This window comes from Sarcophilus harrisii, chromosome 1 (genome assembly GCF_902635505.1).
Source record: "Sarcophilus harrisii chromosome 1, mSarHar1.11, whole genome shotgun sequence".
In the NCBI taxonomy this organism is placed as follows: Eukaryota; Metazoa; Chordata; class Mammalia; order Dasyuromorphia; family Dasyuridae; genus Sarcophilus; species Sarcophilus harrisii.
In genome coordinates this window covers 260,254,630-260,276,593 of record NC_045426.1, presented here as the reverse complement: position 1 = coordinate 260,276,593, position 21,964 = coordinate 260,254,630, and the positions used below count along the sequence as shown (strand labels likewise).

The window sequence follows — 21,964 nt, the reverse complement described above, 5'->3', positions numbered from 1 at the left end:
TTTGGGCCCAGACACCTTATATAAATCTCTGGTAAACAGTTTGCCAAGTAGGTAGATGATATGAGGGACAGGATCTGGGACAGAGGAAAGGGAGAGCTTTCTGACAAAAAGGACAAGGAAGGCAGAATAGTAGACTTATAATGTGCCACAAATCTTCTGTACACTGAGGCAGCAAGTACGTTATGGTAGATGTCTCATTCCCATTTCACAGACAGGGAGACTGAGACACAGAGCTTCAGTGGCCAGCCCTCACTCATTCTTCAAACCAAGGAACTTAGATGCCTGTTCAGTTGTTTTGTGGGATACTCTTCTCTCAGGTCTACAGGGCAACTACAGAGAGGCCATTCAGAATGGCTGAAATGACCAGGAACGGTTGGAGGCAGACTGCTCATAGCATCTCTGAACAAGGAACATTGTGGCTGCTCCTCTCTCTTGAGCACTGTGCTGAAACAATTTTACCCCATCAGTAGAAGGCCCAAATCTCTCCTTCCTCCGTGTATCCAGATTTGTTGCGTTCTCCATGCTGGAAACCTCAATGTGGGTAATGCTTCTGGATGAGGAAGGGGTGCACGTGGAAGGAACTCTCTCTTCTAGGAGCAAGGACCTTGGACTCGAGCTACCCTCAAAGCCACTGGTCCTGGCCCTGCTCCTCTCTGCCATTCAGGCCAGTGATTTGCAAGGAGTCCAGGGACATGTGGGATTAGTAGTTAGAGGCAGGAAGATCAGGAGGAGGGAGGAAACACAGATTCCCCGTTTCACAGCGGGCTCGTGAGTCCTTGGCTTTCTGTTTCTGATGCAAACAGAGGCTAGAAAAGCAGGGACCTGAATCCCCATCTCCCAGAGAAATCTCTGAGAGAGCAATGCTTCTATTCCTGGTTTTAAAAAGTGAAAAAAAGGAGGAGGGAGCAGGGAAATAGATCAGCAGCAACTACTACACTCTAAGGATCTCTCATCTGGCCCATATATCTGGAAAACCATTCGACTGTTCTGCCTAGAGATTACAAATGTGATTAGTGCAAAAAAAAAAAAAAAGCTGGCAAGTATTTTGCTAGAGGGAATTTGGCACCAAGGTGGATGGCCAGCTCCTGCTGACTCTTGGTCGATCCTGGATGACCACACCGGAGAGGAGACGCTGCAGAGGGGCAACCCAGGATTGGGGGAAGGCCAGGGAAGTGAAGGGCCCAAGCCTTCAGTTTGGCACCAGGCACCTGATGCTCACTCTAACATGGTCGAGGAATTTAAACACTTTTGTCTCAGAGGCCCCGGAGACAAAGGTGAAAACCAGGAAAGGGAAAAGAGAAGGCAGTGAGGGACTGACCTTGGCTTTGAAGGGCAGGGGAAGGAGAGGTTCTTACTGAGACTCATAAGCCACCTCCCCATAGATGGAGACTAACTTTCTGGAGTAAGGCCTCTAACCAGAAGCTAAAAGTGGTGAGCTGGGGAACATGGACTGTGTGTGTGTGTGTGTGTGTGTGTGTGTGTGTGTGAGAGAGAGAGAGAGAGAGAGAGAGAGAGAGAGAGAGAAACAGAGAGAGACAGAGAGAAAGAGAAAGACAGAGAGAGAAAGAGAGAGACAGAGAGACAGAGAGAAAGAGAAAGAGATAGAGAGAGACAGAGAAAGAGAAGCAGAGAGAGACAAAGGGGGAGGGAGGCAGGGGAGGAGGGAGAGACAGAGACAGGAAAACAGAGATACACAGAGACAAAGTGTGTGTATGGGTCCCCTCATGGGTGGGAGAGGAGCTTATATTTGATGGCAAAAAAAACATGTGTCAAAGTGAGCATCTCTCTGGTCAGCATAAGGACATATATTTAGATCAATGAGGGTGCTTGGGTCAGCATGAGCACGTGTACATCTGAGTCAGTGCGTGTATGTTTAGGTCACAAAAGGATGCATATGAGACCGTTTTCCTGACCAGGACAATGACGCCCCGGTCTCAAAGCCCTCCTAACTTGAAGCTGGTCCAGAATGAATGAGAGAAGCACCGTTAGGAATCACTCCAGAGCCCAGACCTCCAAAGCATCCTTTCCTTCTGCAGAAGGGACAGAGATGGATGAGGCAGAGGAAGAGGAGTAGGAAACTGATCTATTAATATTCCCATCTGGCTTATGGAAGAAGCACATGAATCTGGGCCCGCGGCCTGTGCAGCTCGTGCAGCTGGAAGGTGAGTCCTTGGCTGCTCCAGGAGCCCCTGCCCGCTCTCTGGGCTCATTCCCTGGCGGTCCTTGGCCTTTCAGGGTCCCAGATGCCGGGAGCAGCAGAAGCGGGAGGTACAGCGCCAGCATCAGGAGGAGTGGAGGGAGGGAAGCAGAGTGGTTTGGCAAGGGAGCACGGGGGACAGGGGGCAGTTGGCACATTTGCGATCGGTGTCTAATGCCCGCTGCTGGAGTCAGGGCGAGGTTGGTTGGTAGCGAGGTATTTGGCTCTCATGCTGGAGGTGTACTAGAAGAAGAAACAAAACAAAACAAAAAACAGAAACAAAAGATCAGTGTCGTGACAGCTTGGTCGGGAGGGAGTGTGTGTTTGGAGCAAGCCCAGCTTTGTCAGCGCTCTGGTCCCTGATCTTTGTGCCCATCCAACAACAGCCTCATCAAGAGCCACAGCCGCATATCTGTCACCCTCTGAATCCCTCCCAGGCACCTTTGAGCCTCCTTACCAGGGGTCAGCCTCCACCCAAAGGAGAGCAATCAAAGTCACCTGCCAGTCCCACAAAGGGAACAATCTCCTTGGCTTCAGTTCCTGAGTTCTGGGGCCACAATGGGCCCCAGAAGAATCAGAACAGTTTTTGCTTGTTGTACTTCTGGCTTATTGTTACAGGTTTTGACTTGTAATTTCATTTCATTTGTACGGGAAAGTAACAGACAATAATTTCCTCTACTAGTGAAGACCAGGACCTTCCCTGTGATTCATAATCTTAGAGAACTAACTGTCCAGGGCACTAAGGAGGGTTATAGATATGCTGGAAAACACCAATTAGGATTTGAACTCAACTTCTCCCCATTCCAAGTCCAGTTCTTTGTTTACTAGGCCATGATGCTTCTCTAGAGGCAGTTTGGAATCTCCACACCTGAAGGGCAAAAAAGGCCATACTCTGTCTATCAGATAAAAGATGGAGGCTCTGGTGCCTTATAGTAGGAATCCATAGAGACCAACCCACTCATTTTCTCCCCCTCTCGTTTTATTCTCTTTTGCCTCCTCTCTTCTCTCCCCCTTTCTCCTCCTCCTCCTCCTCTTCCCCTTCTTCTTTTTCTTCTTCTTCTTTATCTTCTTCTTTCTACTTCTTTCTTATTTCTTCTTCTTCTTTCCCTCTTCCCTCCCTCCTCTTTTCTTTCTCTCTCTCCCTACCTAGGTGCTGGAGTTGGCAAAGATATTGGTAAGGGAAACAACTAGTCTTCTATAGAGGCAAGACTACTCAAGAGAAAGCAATGGCCTGACTTCTAGTAGTACTCTGGCCTCTAAACTGGGGGAACCTCAGATGTTTCTAGGACTTCCTAGAGGAGAGGAAAAGAGACTGCAATAGACTCTTATAGTCAAAAGACTTGGATTCACTCCACTCCATGTTTACCACCAGTGAGATCTTGGGGCAAATAATCTAATTGCTCTAGGCCTTAATTTCCATAAAAGGGGGATGTTGGAAAAGATGAGCTTTGAGGTCTTTTCCAGTTGTAAATCTCAGTGCCCTATAATGGGGTATTCAGAGCAGAGAACATAGGGAAAGCCTATAAGCAAAGGAATTTTTACATTATTGCCTAAGGCACTCTTCCAGTACTCAGGCCAAATATCCATAGTGGTTCCCTTGTAGTTCATGGAAGAGATGACTCTTTCATATCCTCCAGTTTCTTCTTGAGATTATTCCTAAAAAAGATATCATCAGAAAAAGAAAAGGGGAAAGGCTGAAGATACTTCCCCTCCAATCCACCATGGAAATTTCTCTTAAGCAAGATACAACTATCAGCTAGTGCCCCAAGAAGTCACTCCTTTCACATTGGTCCAGAGCTGTGATAATATTCTATAATTCCTGGAAAAATTGTCTCCAGCATTTTCCTTTGTCTCATACCGCAGTTTACAAAGAAAGGTCAAGAACTAAAATGCTGGAAGAAATTTCTTATAGTTGAGGAGATCAAACTCATTCACCTTTAGGCAGAAGAAAAGCGCCCTCCCCCCCAACAATCTACCAAGGCCAGATAATAACCTGTTCTCTTCTTGAGGTTCTCCAAGGTGAAGAGAATCTACAACCTCCTTTCACTGCCCCTATTCCATTGCTTTTTGGCCATGTGGAAAGCTCAAAGGATTCTATTTCTCAAAGAAAAATGAGCATCACCCAAGTGGAAGCAAAATTTAGAAAATGGCAGAGAAAAGGTGAGAGGACCATACTAGTAATCAGTATCTTATGCAGGAAACTGGCCTTTTGTCAAGGTTTATGGAGGTATATCAAGTTACAGACTAGATATCAGAGAGGCTATTGAAACGAAGAGAAAAGATGAAATTATTTCTTGTACACTCAAAACAAGCACAGGAGAATCTCCTTCTTGAAGGTTGAGGGTAAAGTGGATGCCTCCATGACTGAGACATTATGACTAACAAAGGAACTAGGGAACTGAGATCAAGCATTTGAATACCGCTATGATGAAATAGGAGGTTTGGTTGGATGACTCTAAGGTTTCTTTCAGACCTAGATTTCTCAGACTCTATGAAAATGGTGGGGAAGAGATTAAATTGTGCTAAAGCAAAAGATAGGGTGTCCTTCCTGATGGCCACACAAACCACTCCCAAGCAAGAGGAAGATGGACCCATGATGAGACATGATAGGTCTGAGAAGAAAGGAACCCAAAGAAATTTGTCAAAGTCCATCAAAAAGATGCTCCTGAAACAATATGTGAAAGACCCCCAAATTAGGTGAAAGGAATAAGTGTCAAGTCCATAAGAAAAACATCAAACAAACAAGACCATAAATCCTATCTCTCTTCTGTTAAGTCAATGTCGAACAGATTCGTGGAAAAGTAAAGGCAGGATAAGATTCCCACAAAGTCAAATACCATACATCTAAAATATCCTGAAACCTTCTGTGCTTCAATGGCTAAAAGAATAAAAGTTGGACTTCACCCTCCTAACTATAAAAAAAACCCTGTGGCTAGAGCTACTGTGGGACTAGTAAACACTTGATGAGTGGATGGAAGGATGGATGGATGGATGAATGGATGCATGGGTGGATGGATGGATGGATGGATGGATGCATGGGTAGATGGATGGGTGGATAGGTGGATGGATGGATGGGTGGATGGACGGACTGGAGTCTCAAGGATACAATCAAACTTTCTCAGCTATAATCCAGAACCCTAATCTAAGAAGATGAGGAAAACTCTACCTATGAAATCTTCTGTGCTCACCCAGCAGTAGGCTCTGAGGTCAAACCTGCAACTAGTCTGCTTAGGGTGACTCAGGGATGATAAATTCTTGTAGGGTTTATGACTTCTGCTTTTCCCTTCTTTTCTTCCTGAGTCTCCTTCAACTGCATCTCTGCTGAATGGTATTAAGCATAAAATCAAGTTCCTAATAGGCTACTTTGTTGCCCGTGAGTAGTTCTGGGTCAAAGGAAACCACTAATAAAATGGAAACTTCTGAATTAAATAATTCAGGGCCATCAAGTCACCCCCAGATTACTTTGTCTCAACTGTCTCATTGGGATGATGATGATGGGGGAGAAGGTGAATAGACATTCAAGAACTCTGTGCACAGGGAAGAGGCTATCATAGAGATAAGAAAGCCAGTGGCTGGAAAAGGTAATTTTTTGCATGACTTGTTTTGTCTGCAGCCTGCAATCCATGTAGGAAATAGCAGCTTATAGACTATGCCAGGAAAAAAGCCCATAAAAGCCTAGTCCTGTGACCACTAGCTGTTATCTCTATGTGAACTTCTCAGGCTGGCTGGCTCTCAGTTCTCTCTTGCAGAGGGCTATCAATGGACCACAACATGAATCATGGACTATAACATGAAGCCAAAGACAAAGGAGGTTTCTGTGCATGCATAAGGGGAAGGAACCCCTTAGACAATGAAAAGCTTCCAAGTGGAACCTCCACCAATAATAAAGCAAATCCAATCATCTACTGCATTAGTACAGTGAGTTTATAACTTTCCAAAAGTTCTTTTACAGAGATTTTTTTTCATTTTGCTTTCATAAATATTCCCCCAAAAGGATCATTTCCATTTTTATAGAAAAGGACACTGAGGCACAGGAAAACTAAGTAATTAGAACACATGAAGCAGAGGCAGGACTCAACACAGGGCTCCCCACTCTTAGCCCAATATTTTTCCTATTAGAACACAGCTGTTAGAAAGAGTTAGTTGCTTTCTCAAGTGAAGAAAGACTAAGTCTATATAAGACCAGTCCTAGAATAGCATGCCCATCACAGCGGGGCTGGTGATAATACCCAACCCAGCCCAGGCACTTCCAGGGCACCTGTGGGGGTAAGGAAGAAGCAAGAAGCGCTCAGAGCAGATGGCACAGGAAGTGGTAAGGGGGAGGAGGAATGGAGCCAGGTCATTCCACGAAGCACCAGCAACATGCAGAGGGCAGGCCAGCCCTTGGCATTCCTGCCCATGCTCACCTCCAGGTGCCCTGGAGCTGGGGAGCCCCTGTCCTTGAGAGCCCCCCAACCCAGCAGAGCCCCCATCCAAGATGCAACCCAAGCAGGCGACCATGGCATCCAGAGGGAGTTGAGAACAGAGGTAGGAGAAAATTAGGGGAAAGGACAATGAAGAGGGAGCAACTCAGACCTTCTGACATACAGATGGGCAATGTGAAACAGACAGTGACCTAGTATGGCACCGACACCAACCCCACCCTGGCTCTGGGGGGAAGGCCCACCTCTCTCCCCATGGCTGCCCTTCTCTGGGTGAGCTCTCTTTCTCTCTCTCTCTCTGTCTCTCTCTCTCTGTTTCTGTCTCTCTTTATCTCTTTGTTTCTCTCTGTCTCTGTCTGTCTCTGTCTCTCTCTCTTTCCCCCCCTTCTCCCTACTTGCCCTTAGTTCTATTTATCTGAGGTCACACCTGGCTAATCTCACTGAGTTAGCAGAGCTGTAGTGCCTGTAACACTTCCTTTCTCTTTCCCTGGGTACCAAGAATAAAGGGAGTTTATGTGCTAGAAAAGGCCAGAATTATGAACTGAGAGCCTGAAGGTAGGAGGGAGGCAGAATCTACAAGGAGGTTGGAATCAGGGGGTTTCACAGGGTTTGGAGAAATGAGCTTGAAAGTATATCTCTTATTTTTTTTTTTTTTTGGGGGGGGAGCAATTGGGACTAAGCGACTTGCCCAAGATCACAAAGCTAGTAAGTTTCTAAGGCTGTATTTGAACTCAGATTCTCCTGACTCCAGGGCCAGTGCTTTATCCACTGGGCTACCTAGCTGCCCCAAAAGTATTTTTTAGTAAGAATACTTTTGTTTTTAATTCTTGGTATAGTCAGAATTTATACAACTACTTAAATTTTTTTTATACCTGCTATAGGTTTTTTGAATGGTGTTTGTATTACCATGCTATTCATAGTAATAATAGTAATTTAAACAATGCCTTAAGATTTGCAAAGCAATTTACCTAGGATGACTCTTTGATTCTCACCACAACTTTGTAAAGTAGGAGCTATTTTTTCTATTTTATTTTATTTCTATTTTACAGATAAGGAAACAGGTTGAGAAAGGATAAATGACTTGATTAAGGTCACACAACTAGGTATGTATCAAAAACAGGATTTGAATTCCTGATTCTAGGTCCATCATGTGCTGTCTGGCTATCTGAATGATAATCACAATAATGTCTAAGAAGATGTGACATTAGAGATTTCTCTTGTGGGATTACAGACACAGAAAAATGCTCATTTTTTGGAAGCATCTGGGATAATATTTAGGTAAATCTGAGAGCTTGAATAAAGCGCTTTCTCCCACTCTGCTTCACATACTACTGGGGAAGGTTCCCTTTGGCCCCTTTAAAGGGACTAAGAGGGCTCTAAGACTTTTGTTAGAAAAATGAGGCTCAGAATAGAAAGGGAATACACATCAGTCCTGTACTGAGATAAGGGGTTCCTACTGCTTTTAAAAAGAGGAATATATGTAGTTTTCAGGTGCCTAAGATACCACTAACAAGTCCCTCGGAGGTGTGGGTGTGTGCAGAGCCCTGCAGAATTGGACATTATGTGGACTGGAAAAGTCCTTCTCTTGGTGACAAGCAGAGAAGGGCCAGAGTCAACTGGAATGGGCCAACACTACAGATCAGGCTTTGATTTAATGTTTTGCTAATTATTTCAAATTTTAAAAAATGATGGGGAAAGTGTTAATGTGTATGTATGACAGCTGCTCTTGTGGTACTGTTGATTTTTCAGAGAAGTGGATCTTACACATTTACCAGCACATCACTGGTGATATGGATCAAGCATACATCAGTCCAGCAAGGGGGCCATGTGAGGTGATGGGGCCAGGAAAGAAATCAGGCTCTATCTGATCCTAGCATGTCCTTAGGGGAAAGGGGACTTTTCTCTCACAATGAGGACAAAAGCAGCAGTTCACGAGCTCCAGACAGAGTACGAGTGGAGAGAGGGGGCATGACTAGGTGCCCTGCAAGCCCAGAGACCCCTGGGCAGCTGGGGCCTGGGAGCCAGAGGTGGATGCTGCCTCCTTCACCAATCACTGGCTGAATCCTGCAATGGGCTTTGCCCCTGGTGAGAAGGGTGTGGAGAAGGAAGATGCAAGGATGGAAGTAAAGGTGAAAAGTAAAGGCCTGGCCAGAATGGGGAGAAGGAAGAGGAAGAGGAGGGAGAGGAGGAGAGTGCAGGGATGAAAGGGAGAGGTGGAGCGAGAAGGACCTTATTTCAGTACCTGTTCCATTTGAGGGCGCTGCTGTTACCAGTACGTCCTTGAACTGTCCGAGGGCTTAAACTGCCAGCTCATATGGCTACTATTGTCCAAGGCAGCCAGATATAGCTGTGATGTCGCAGGAGAGAGAGAAAAAAAAGAGGGCAGCCTCAACCGGAATGAAAAACACAGAGCAAGCGAGATGGGTCCATGATGGGCAGAAGGGCAAAAACCCCCTGCAGGAATGGAGAGGGGGGGAGGACAGAAGGATCAAGGGAAGGAGGACAGGAATGATGGGGGTATAGGGGAAAAAGGAGAGAGCAGGAGAAGACAACCAGAACAGACTCATCCATCATCCAGCCGCGTCATTGCAGTACTGCCCCAGTGGGGAGTGACTTCTTTCCACCTCTCCTTTTCCCCTCTGGCAGTGGAGGCTGCTGAAATGTCACACTGGTCATGCTGCAGGGGTTTGGGCCCTCCTCTCTGCCTGGAAGATCTTACCAAGTCTTCAAGAAACCCAACTCGACATTTTCCTTCATGAAACTTGGTTTTTTGACTATTCTACCTGCCTACCAACCACTGCGCTCTTCCTTCTGGAAGCTCTTATAGTATCTGTACCAATCACTTTGGCCCCTCATGACATACTGTCTTATATTGTCATGTTCCATCTTATCCCAGATAGACTACAAGCCCTCTCATATACTTCTTTCCTACCTTACAGCCCAGGGCACAAGGTAGATACTCATAGTGTATCCATTGAATGAATGAATGAGTGAAATGCCTGAGTGACTCTGGCAGCCCATGTAGATGGGTTTCGGAAGGGAAGGGTATTCTGTCCTGTCTTTCTGAAATTTTTTGATTTGGAAAACCACAAGAAGATGACTGGGATCACTATATCAAGTAGAAAATTCTGTCCCTTTTCAGGGTCTTCTCCCTGCTTCCCAAGGGCAGGAGGGAAGCTTCCTGCCTGGGAGAAAACCGTATAATCCAGCTTGTTAAGAGATCCAGGAGCTTCTTCCCAGATGGACAACTCTCTTGCCAGTGTCTCTCCCCCCCAAACCAGATCCCGCAACTTACATTCACCTACATGTTGAAATTCATGAGTAACCACCTAATTCAACAGATGAGAAGTGCAGGCCTGTGGAGAAAAACCCATTTGTCTTGGTGGCAATGGAAGTCATGAGGCTGAGAAAGGAAGAATTTCCCCTTTTCCAGAGGGGAAATCAGAACCAGGACGATGTAATCAGAAAGAGAGGGAGAAGGGACTGTATATCTGCCCACCCTTTGGGGTCCATGGAAGAGGCCCAAGTGCCCATAGTTCCTCGCCTACTCACCGTGCCATTTTAAATTTTGAGACCTTACAGTCTCCCGAGTCTGTGGATCTCTGATCAGCAGACCTCAAACTCCTGAGGCCAGTACTAAGCGCAGTAGACTGCGAGGGTGGCCAGTCTAGCTTTGAGATGGCTCAGCACTTTAACCAACCCCACTGCCTAGGCCCAATGCCCCCGGCATCAGGGCTGCCTGCCTGAACCTGGATGTGAGAAGAAATAAAATCCGACTCAAGAGGAGACATTCGCTACGCCCAGTTGGAAACAGGAGCCTTGTCCGGTCTCTCCCCCTTCATCCTGTGCCAGAGGCTTTTTCACAGATGCTTATAGGGAAAGAGCCATCCATGTTACCCTCCCATCCCTGCTTTCCCCAAGACATAAAACCACAACTGAACAAAAGGCAAGTCAGAAGAGAGAAAGCCGGGTGTAGGGGGTAACCTTCCCCCATCCTGGAGGCCTCCGTGTGCAGCCCGGAGAGAGGCCTGGGGCGGACCCCCACGTAGAACTCTGGATACAAGTGATGGAGGGAGACACGCAGCTGGCGCTCCCCAGGGTTTAGATGTGCCAGAGGCTGCAGGCCACGGCTCTGCCTTGCCTCTTAATGCTCTGGGTAGAGTTAGACTTACTGAAGGCGGTGGGGATTCTCGGCCAATCAGAGGGGTGTTCTCGCATCGAGGATTCTGGAAATTCGCATTCTGGCTCCTGTGGAAAAGAGCAAGAACGTGAACTTGTGGGAGCTAAGCATGGCCCTGAAAGGTTTCTGGGGGGATTCCTCCTTCCCATACCCCACAACTGTTGGGAAAAAAGATATTTCTATTACTTCTTTGGACCTTGAGGATCCTGCTTCACAAGAAATGGATATTTTTGTAATCCTACTCCCCAAAATATATTTTATTGATATTTTATTTTTAAATCTCTCTTCCTCTTTTCTCTCAAGAGACCCATCTCTTACAACAAAAACAATTAAAGAAAAAAAAAGTGGGGAGAAAGTCAACAAGATCTTTCAATACTTTGAAAAAATAACATTCTGTGTAAGAGTCTATCTTGGGGGACCCACTTCCCAGCACCTCTGCAAAGGAGTGAAGGGGAAAGATCTTCTCCTGTCTTTTCTTTGGGACCAAGCCTGTCCTTGGCAATGTTGCAATATTCATTTTGGATTGTTTTGTGGGGGTTGTTTTTGCTACTTGGGCTGCTGGATTGTGTATATAGTTTTCTTAGCAATATTTAATTCATTAGGTATTTTGATGAGATTTTCAATCATGGATTTGAAAAAATAGATACCTGTGCTGTCAAGGTTGGAGGGAGGACATTGGGGAGGAGAAGGAAGAGACAGGTCCTGTTCCTGCCCAACTAAACCTCCAGTAATAACCAGACTTCCAGCACAGACCTGTGGCTCACCAGCCTCTAACAACAACTCTCATTGGTACACCAATATGTAGTTAATGCTGTTTCTTTTACCTGTGAGATAGGCAGCTCACAGGTTATTAAATATGAGAAAATTGGGGTTCAGAGGGTTTGCTGACTTGTTGATAGTTACACAGCTAGTAAAAGGAGAGCCTGGGTTCAAATTCAGGTCTTTGAAGTCCAAATCTTAAGTGTTCTCCGTCTCTCTGTCTCTTTGTCTCTGTGACTCTGTCTCTGTCTTTCTGTATCTGTCTCTATTTCTGTGTGACTCTGTCTCTCTCTGTGTCTCTGTCTCTATCTCCCTGTCTCAGTGTGTCTGTGTCTCTCTCTCTCTTTCTCCCTCCTTCCTTGTCTCTATCTCTTTCTTAGTTCCCTTGATGGGGATTAAAGATGATTCTTTAATCATGATACTTGTTAGAGCGAGAAAGGACTTGGGGGATCATTCAATCCTTCCCTTAACATGATATAGGTGAGCCAGAAATGGAACCAGGTTTTTGGAGTCTATATTCAGCTCTTTCTAGGCCCCATTTTAATGCCCTCTGTACATTTAAGGGCTAGCTAGGAACACTATCCACAATCCAACAGGTACCTACGTGGTACAATGAGAGAATAGTGGACAGATTCAGGAAGATCAGTATTCAAATCCTGTTTCTTTTTTTTTTTTTTTTTTTTTTTTTTTTTTTTTGCTAGCTGTGTGATTCCAGGCAATCTATTTAATTCTTTTAGCTTCAGTTTTTTCCTTCACAAAGTGGAACCATAATAGTACCTCCACCAGAAAACTATTTGAAATGAAGAAATATGAGGATTAGGAACGATGTCCAGCACTTTGCAAATCTGAAAGTATTATCTGAATTATCTGAAGCATTGGGTCAAGAGTTAGAGGAAGGGAGGATTGTTAGCTCAGAGGACTTCAAGCTCTGGATGTTGGGGGTGGGGAATACTCTGCCCCATGGACTCACATGTACTCCGTGACAGGGGCATTGCTGACTGTGTGTGCTGCTGCAGGGATGCTGGTCTCACTACCATAGCTGCTCCCACAGCTGTACAGACTGGGCATGTGTACTCGATACAGGTTGTCATGGGTCTGCCTGGTTCCTGGAGCTGCAGACTCTTCCTCCCCATCATCATCAGCAGCCCTAGATGAGCAAGTCGCATTGGGAGAGTGAGTGAGGGTGGTCAAAAAGGAAAAGGTCTTACAGCACATAAAAGACTGGCACTGGAAGGTCAGGCTCTTGTTTCCCTGGGCGGCATCAATTAGTCAATCAAAAAACATTCATTAAGCTTCTACAATGAGACAGCTACCATGCTAGACAATGGAGATATTCTCTTCAAGAAACTTACATTTTTGCACATGTTTAATTTATATTGAATTGCTTGCTGTCTTGGGGAGTAGAGATGGAGGGGGAGAAGGAGAAAAATTTGGAACACAAAGTTTTGCAAAGATGCATGTCGAAAACTATCTTTGATGTATTAGGAAAAATAAAATTAAAAAACAATAAAAAAGGTGTATAGAATACAAAAAAGAAAAGAAAAGAAAAACTTGCTATTGGAAGATGCAATATGTATACATGGGAGCATATGTATTCAAGATACATTCAAGGTAAATACAAGATAATTATATCATTTCTAGTTATTTCATTTTCCAAAGTCCATTTTCTTAATTTGTGAATAAAAGTACCTTAGAGCAGAAGTATCAAATTCCTACTTCCTCCACACACATACATAAACATTCCTGAATTCAGCCCGAACCAGATTAAAATGTAACTAAGAAATGTTTAACAAGATAAATAAAAATACAACAAAACATAGATAATGTCAATATCTGTAACTATTAGGGACCCCTTTCTATTTTAGTTTGATGCCACTGCTTTAGAAGACAGTCCCTAAATCATTGGAAATAGTGTTAGATTTGGGGAAACTAGAACTTTGTGATATCACTTCCCCTTCCTCAAAGTGGACTAAATAGTCTCTCAGGTCTCTCCCAGCTTTGACACACTACAGCCTACATGCTGGATCTAGCTTTATTCAAAACACAGAATTAAGACAGATGTCACATCAAATATCTTCTCTGTTTCTATCTTTCCACTCCCTCATCTCCCATACCTTCCCACCACTCCTTTCTAATTCCAGGTCCATAGATTCTGAAATTCCTTTTTTTTCTGATTGTAAGCTTGTGTCATTCCACCTCTCCACTGGCCTTATCCCCCTAACACTGATTTTCTTCCTCATCATGACCTTACTCTATTCACCCCTAATTTCTTGCCCTATGCTCACTATACTCTTCCCTCTCTTGATCCCTTGGTGAACCAGTTCAAATCTGTATTTGAGTACTATGCCCCCTTCTTACTCATTATGCTTTGCTAAGCCCCAATTATGGATTATTTCTAACACCCTCTGCCTTTACTTTCATTCTTGTGCTGCTGAATGAAGCCCAATAAAAATCATAAAACCATACTGGGTAGATCCTTTGCAAATTTACATTACATAATCTCAAATGGGCCTTCACTGCAGCAAGGCAATTACTAATTAATTCACTGTCCCAGTAACCATAGCAATTATTCCAAACCTCTTCATCCCTTTTCAAATTTCTCATAGCATTCATACACCCTTAACCTTTCACCCCCACCATAAGAACCTTGATTCATATCTCACTGAAAATACTTGGGTCACTCCTCCCCTTTAGCTCATATTATATCACTCATCTGTATCCTCCCATTATTTCTTTTGGCCTTTCCTTAGAAACAGAGAAGATAGAAACATGAAAAGGTAGTTCTTTTCCTTACCAAGACAAACCCCTCTATGTTTACAATGACCCCATTCTATTCTGTCTTTATTAGCAGATTGCCCCTTTATTTCTTACTCTCATACTAATCTTCAGTTTTCCCTGTCAACTGGCTTCTTCTCTGCTGTCTATAAGATACCTGTATCTCTCGTCATCCTTGTCTTTTTTTTTCTTTATAAACTTCCTTTCAAGGCTAAACTTTTTGAGAATGTCATCTAAAATTAATGCCTCAATGCAATGACTCAAGATAATTGTAAAGGACTCATGATAAAAAAGGCTATCCATCTTCAGAGAAAGAATTTACAGTCTGAATGCAGATAGAAACATACAGTTTCTTTAATTTCTTTATTTTTCTGGGTTTTTTTAAACCATTTTCTTTCACAGCATGGTTAACATGGAATTATGGCTTGGATGACTGCACATGTCTAATCTACATCAAATTGCTTGTTTTCTCAAATATGATAGGGAGGGGAGGGAAGGAGGAAATCTGGAACTCAAAAAAATTTTATAAATGTTAAAAATTGTTTTTTCATGTAATTGGGGGAAAATAAAATATCAAAATAAAAGTGATATTCCACGTATAACCTATATCAAATTGCTTGCATTCTCAATGAAGGGGGAGAGGAGAGAGAGAAAAAAAGAATTTGGAACTCAAAAAATTTTAAAAAGAATGTTAAAATGTTTACATGTCATTAGGGAAAAAATATTAAAAATAAAATTGGTGTCTCTCCTTCCTCTCCTTTTATTCTCTTCTAGATTCTCTGCAGTCTAGCTTTAAAACTCATTATTCAATTGAAATTGCACTCTCCAAAGTTACCCAAGGTCTTTTCTCAATGCTTATCCTTCTTGACCTCTCTGCTGGGGAAAATGACGTCAATCACCCTCTTCTTGGTTCACCCCTCCTTCTCAGCTTGTTTAAGTCTTCATCCAAGGTTCTGTCCTTGACTCTCATCTTTTCTTCCTCTATACTATCTTGGTTTGATCATCTCCTCAAGCTCTCACTGATTCAATCATCATCTGTATGCAAATGATTCTCAAATCTATTTATTCACTCCTAATCTCTCTTCAGACCTCCACTCTTCCATCACCAAAACCGGATATATAACAATGGACATCCCACAGATATCTTAAATTCAAATTCCCTGCACCTGGAACTTTACCTGCCCTGCCCTATTATATTTCTTTCCCTATTTCACATTTCCCTATTATGGGGAGAGTACCTCTCTTTTCCCAGTCTCCCAGGCTCACAATTTAAAGGGAAGGGGGAAAAAAATGAACATTTATGTAGCATTATTATATGTGTCAGCTATTATACTAATTATTTTACAAATATTATCTCATCTGATCCTTACAACAACTCTGTAAAGTACATTATTATACCCATTTTACAGCTGGAGAATCTGGGATAAATTGAGATTAAGTGACTTGCCCAGGTTTGAATTGAGACCAGATTTGAATTCAAGTGTTTTCCTGAATGCTGTGTTTAAATAGCTGTGTGACCCTGGAAAAGTCACTAAACTGCTATCTGCCTCAGTTTCCCATCTGTAAAAAGGGGATAATAATAGCACCAATCTCTCAGGATAGTAGCCAGGCAGTGCCATAGTCATAGAGTGCTGGGCATGGAGTCAATAAGACTCATCATCCTGAGTTCAAATCTGGCCTTAGACTAGCTATGTGACCCTAAGCAAATCCCTTACCCCTGTTTGCCTCAGTTTTCTTGTCTGTAAAATGACTGGAGAAGGAAATGGCAAACCACTCCAGGATCTTTGCCAAGAAAACCCCCAGTGAGGTCACAAAGAGTAGGACATGATTGAAAACAATTGAACAATATTTCCTGACTCGAGGCCCAGCGCTCTAATCTACTGTACCAACTAACTGCCATCATAATAATAGCTAACATTTATATAGTGCCCACTATGTGCCAGGCCCTGAAAGGGTGCTACCTAGCTGCCTCAAACATCATCCTCAATGTCTTCATTCACATTCATTCCAAATATCCAATCTGTTACCAGTTCTACCTTCACAATCTCACTCAAATACATCCCATTCTCTCTCCTGGCATTGCTAATACTCAGGCCTTTACTAGTTCTCAACAAAAATATTACAACAGACTTCTGCTGATCTCCCACCTAAATTCTTCTGCCATTCCAGATTATCTTCTACTCATCTGCAGCACAGATCTGATTATGTCACTTCCTTATTCAATAAACTCTAGTGGCTCCTTTCAGAACTTAAAAAAAAAATTATCCTCTGGTTTGCTTTTTAAATCCTTTCCAATCTGTATTCCAGAATAATTATAAAGGAGGAAAAAGGGCCTATGTGAGCAAAAATGTTTGTAGTAGCTCTTTTTGTAATGGCAAAGAATTGGAAAGTGAGTAGATGCCCATCAATTGGGGAATGGCTGAACAAGTTACAGTATATGAAAGTAATGGAATATCATTGTTCTATTTAAAAAATGAACAAGCTGATCTTAGAAAGTCCTGGAAAGATTTATACAAACTGATGCTGAAGCAAAACAAGCAAAACCAGGAATACACTGTACCCAGTAACAGCAATTCTATTCAGTGATCAACTATGACAGACTTGGTTCCTCTCATCAGTTTAGTGATCCAAGGCAATCCCAGTGAACTACAGGTGGAAAACATCAAACACATCCAGAGAGAAAAGTGAATGTAAATCAACACATGCTGTGTTTACTTTTGTCTTCTGTTTTCACTTCTTTTTCTTCTGTTTTATTTTTCTCTCATAGTTTTTCTCTTTTGTTCTGATTTTTCTCTCCCAACATAATTTATAAGGAAATATGTAAGAAAAAAGGGTGTACATGCATAACCAAAAAAAGGTAATTTTTACCTATAACTGAGGAAAAAACAAACAAACAAACAAAGGACAGAGGGTGGGAGGAAGAGAGAAAGGAAAGAAGGAAAGGAAGGAGGGAAGAAGGGAGGGAGGAAGGGAAGGAGGGAAGAAGAGAGGAAAGAAGAAAGGGAAGGGAGGGAGGAAGAGGGAAGGAAGGAAGGGAAGGAAGAAAGGGAGTGAAGGAAGGAGGAAGGAAGGAAAGGAGTGAAGGAAGGAGGGAGAAAGGAAAGGAGGGAGAAAGGAAGGGGAAGGAAGATAAAAATAATATTCTTCCTAATCTGGTCCCTTCCTACCTTCCTAGTCTTCCTGTACTTTAGCCCTTTCCACATCCTGTACAATTCAGTGCTCCCTGCACATAACAGTCTTTCTCCCAGCTCTCTATCTTTTAACCAAATGTTCCTCACACCTGGAATGCCCCCCTTTCTCATCTCTACCTCCTCATTTCCTTCCTTCCTTCAATATTCAGTTCAATCTCTTCCTTCTGCAGGAAGTCTTTCCTGCTCTTCTTCCCACACTGCTAATGCCTTCCCTCTGTGATGATGACCAGTTCACTCTGTATATACTTTGTACATGACTGTTAACATATTGTCTTCCTTTGGATGTGTGGGCAGGGACTGCTTCTGCTTAGCCCTCAAGTGCTAAGAGGCACTTAGTGCCTCAAATAAAGCAAGCACATGCCTCCTGGTAAATATTCTCATGAGCTCACTTTCTTGGACTTGCCCCTACTGCGGGCACCCTTCCCATGTCTCTTTCCACCCAACATACAACCAAGAAACCCATAGATAATTGGAACAGATCACAGTCCAGAGAGAGCCTTCCAGGAGCCCTGTTTCTTTTATCCATACAGCTCTGATCAGATAACAGGAACTTATCTGAAGACCTTACTCTCAGCCACTCAATCCCCTTCTGTCCTCTTGACAGCTAGAGCCTTTCATTTTCCTTGGGTGTTTAAAACACACACACACACACACACACACACACAACCTAGTGTGACAAAAATGTTCATCCCAGCTCTGCCTGAAAGTGGGGCAGTCATCACAAAGGTACCTGAGTAAACCAACAAATTCATATTGTGGGACTCAGACCATTCTTGCCCCACCCCCCCAGACAGCAACAAGGATAGGTCATCCCACAGCCACTCCAGAGTGAACCTCATGTATTGACCAAGGCCACCTGTCCAAGACTTATAGAAAAAATACTAGATCTGCTGTGAGGGACCTTGGATTTGAGTGCTAACTGGCTCTGTGATCATAAGACATCATTTTTCTTTGTCTCAGCCCTAAAAATGATAAGAATACTACCTGAATTGCCTGCCCCATAGGTTGTTATGAGAATCAAATAATCACATAATAAGCATTTATTTACCAGACACCTTGCTGGACCACAATAATACAAAATGAGCTTACATTTTACTGGGGAGAAACAACTGTACACAAGCAAATATGGAAGACATAAACATACATATTACATATGCTACATATATACATAAGTATGTACATCTATGTACACAATATATATGTGTATATTTATACATACCCACAGATATACAACATATAAAATGTTATATATGCACATATATACATGTGTTTATATTTTATATATATATATATATATATATATGCATATACATATTAAATAGGTTTTTATATATACATATATGTCATATATCTATATACACATATAAAATGTTTTATATATACATGTGTGTATATATACATGCACACACATATATTAAATGTTTTACATATAGACAGATATATGTATATACACACACACACATATAAACCATATTAAATGTGTTTTATATGTACATACATCTATGTGTATCTATCTACACATACAAATACACACATATACACATGCATAAAATATTTTATATATACATACATAAATATATGTGTATGCCTATATACACACATATAAATATATTTTATATATATACATGTGTGTATCTCTTTATATACATATACACATACACATATATAAAATGTTTTAAACATACACATATATGTATGTACATTTATGTATACATAAATGTGTGTATACTTATCTATACACACACACACAGACACACACACACACACACACACACACACACACATATAGTCAACATGTCCAAAATAGAGTCTATTATCTAAGGGGTGAAGTGGAGAGAGAACAAGACCTGGAGTCAGGAAGACCTAAGTCCAAATTCCACCTCAGATGAGTGTATGAGTCTGGGCACATCACTTAATTTCTGTCTGCCTTGTTTGTAAAATGGGGATAATAATAGCACTTACCCTGAAGGGCTGTAAGGCTCAAATAAGATATTAATTATAAAGCATTTAGCAACACTGACTGGCACATAGTGAGTGCTATTATAAATGCTAATTATCATCATCCTCATTATTATTACTATTATTTCTCCCAAAGTCCAATACAAGGCAATTGGGGGGAGGGAGGGAGGAGTGAGAGGAATACACAAACAGTTGGAGGAAATAGAAGAAAGCCTCGTGTAGTAGGTGGCCTATGAACTAATATTTGAAGGAAATTGAAGATTTTAAGAGTTTGAAGTGAGATATGTATAACCTCTATCAAACTGCTTGCCTCCCCCCCCGCCACCACCATCTTTAAGGGAAAGGAGGAGATGGAGGTAGGGAGAGAATTTGGAACTCAAAAAAATTTTTTTAAATGAATGTTAATTTATAACCTATATCAGATGGCTTGCTGGTTTTTTGAGAGGTAAGGAAAGGAAAGGAGGGAGGGAGAAAAAATTTTTTTACAAAAATGAATGTTGAAAACTATCTTTACATTTACATGTGTTTGAAAAATAGAATACTATAAAATTGAATTGGGAGAAAAATAAAATATTAAATTAAAAAAGAAAAGAAGTTTGAGATGAGAAAAGAATGTCATTCCAGACAAGGAGACAGCTTGAACAAAAAGGGATGGGAGAAGGAATGTCATGTGTGAAAGACAGAAAGGAGGTCAATCAATTGGAGTTGGAGGGTTAGAGATGGCATACACAAAAAGCCTGAAAAAGTAAGTTGGAGCCAATTTGTAAAGGGGTTTAAATGCCAGAGAGAAAAGAGCTACTGGAATTAATTGAGGAGCAGTCAATAACATGGTCAAAGAATGAGCTTTCGGAATATCATGTTAGCTACTGTGAAAGACACAAACTAGGGAGGGAAAAAGACTTGAGACAGACCAATTAGGAGAATTTTGCAATAGTTTAGAAAGAAGGTTATGAGGGCCCAAATGAAGTGGGAGCTAATGGAGAGAAGGAGATGGGTGTGAGATGCTGTAGAGGAAGACTCGACAAGTAAATAACTAGACATGTGACATCACAGACAGTAGGACTATGGGAAGAATGGTAGCACCCTTGACTGAAAAAAATAAAAAAGAAATTTGATAGAGGGGAAGGTTGTGGGGAAGGGAGGAGATCAGTTTTGTTCTAGACACATCCAAAATGCCAATAGGACATCAAATTTGAAATGTAAAAATTCTTTGAATATTAAGAGTGCAACACAAATATACAAGATTATTATTACTTTTCAACAAGACTTGATATTTTCCCATGTTATATTCCAACTAGCCAGCAGGTGGCAGGCAAAATCCAACAATGTCAGATTAATATTCTAGTACCTGGGCTCCCAAATGAAATCTTTAAATATTAAAGAGCTGAAATGGTTTTAATTGTAATTTAATTGTTATAGGGAAACTTAATGTAAGTTGGTACTATTATTTCAACTTATAATCTTATAGAATTGATGGGGACATTCAAAAGTAATTAGTTCAGGGTAATTGTCAGCATATTCTAAAGATAAGATGTGAACCCAGGAGTCACAAATAGTGGAGATCTCTCTCCATCCCACTATGCCACCTTAAAAGGCAATATATTTTTTAAAAAAATTTTTACTACCTCTGGGCTTGATATTATAATCTGACCCTCAGATGGAATATGGTAACTTAGAAGTCATAATTTTGTCAATTCAAGAAATTTGAGGAGGAATTCCACAAGGACCTACTATAATAAAGGTCCACTTAAGGATAACAAAAGGTCTAAACAAAAGACCCACTTAAAGATAGGATAATTCTGTCAGTGCTCTTCTCTATTTGTCTTAGGGAATAACTTGGCTTCCAAATTATTAAAAGGCAATTTAGATCCCTTCCTGGAGGCATGGTTCTTCCATATAATATTCTTAAATAAGGAAACCATAATTTGAACATCTGGGCTATCAGAAAACTCACTACCTAATGAAGCAACTTTTTTTGGGGGGAGGGCAATTTTTTAAAATATAAAATGTCTTTCATAGTTTATTGAGTCAACATCTATCCGAACTATGCCTTCAATTTATCTGTCCTGGGCTTTTTTCTGTAGAGGCTAGAATTTTACCTCCAAATAACACAAGTGCCCATTCCTTGACACAGTCCTTTTCCTGTATTAGCCTCTAGGTTTCCCATGTCTCACCTTTTCTGCTGCCAGGTATGAGGAACACTGCACACGATAGAGCTGAACATGAGGGCAGTGACAAAAGAGAAAAGCACCAGGTAGATGAGACCCTCTACTCCATCATAGCAGAAGCCAGTCAGAGCCTGGACATAATCCTAAAGAGGGACAGAATCAAAAGAATTCTTAGTTTAGCCAAACCACCTTTTCTCTAAAACCAATGATCCTGTATACTTATTTTGTATTTAATTTATATTTTAACATATTTAACATGTATTGATCAACCTGCCATCTGGGAGAGGGAGTAGGGGGGAGGAGGGAAAAGATTG

At 42.0% G+C, this 21,964-nt stretch overlaps 1 protein-coding gene across 2 annotated transcripts in view; it reads right to left on the bottom strand.

The window, feature by feature from the left end:
- Nucleotides 1–1,785: 1,785 nt before the first annotated feature.
- TTYH3 (tweety family member 3) overlaps nt 1,786–21,964 on the bottom strand; it is a 177,651-nt gene continuing 157,472 nt past the window's right edge. The window contains exons 11-15 of one of the 2 annotated variants that reach the window (XM_031941168.1): nt 21,657–21,793; nt 12,528–12,704; nt 10,791–10,866; nt 8,861–8,965; nt 2,379–2,440 (exon numbers count right to left, since the gene is read on the bottom strand). In XM_031941168.1, the coding sequence (XP_031797028.1) occupies nt 8,885–8,965; nt 10,791–10,866; nt 12,528–12,704; nt 21,657–21,793 (471 nt within the window). In that variant the 3' untranslated portion in view covers nt 2,379–2,440; nt 8,861–8,884. Of the gene's footprint in view, nt 2,441–8,860; nt 8,966–10,790; nt 10,867–12,527; nt 12,705–21,656; nt 21,794–21,964 lie in introns of both variants that reach the window. The other variant, XM_003761538.4, reaches the window with a different exon arrangement.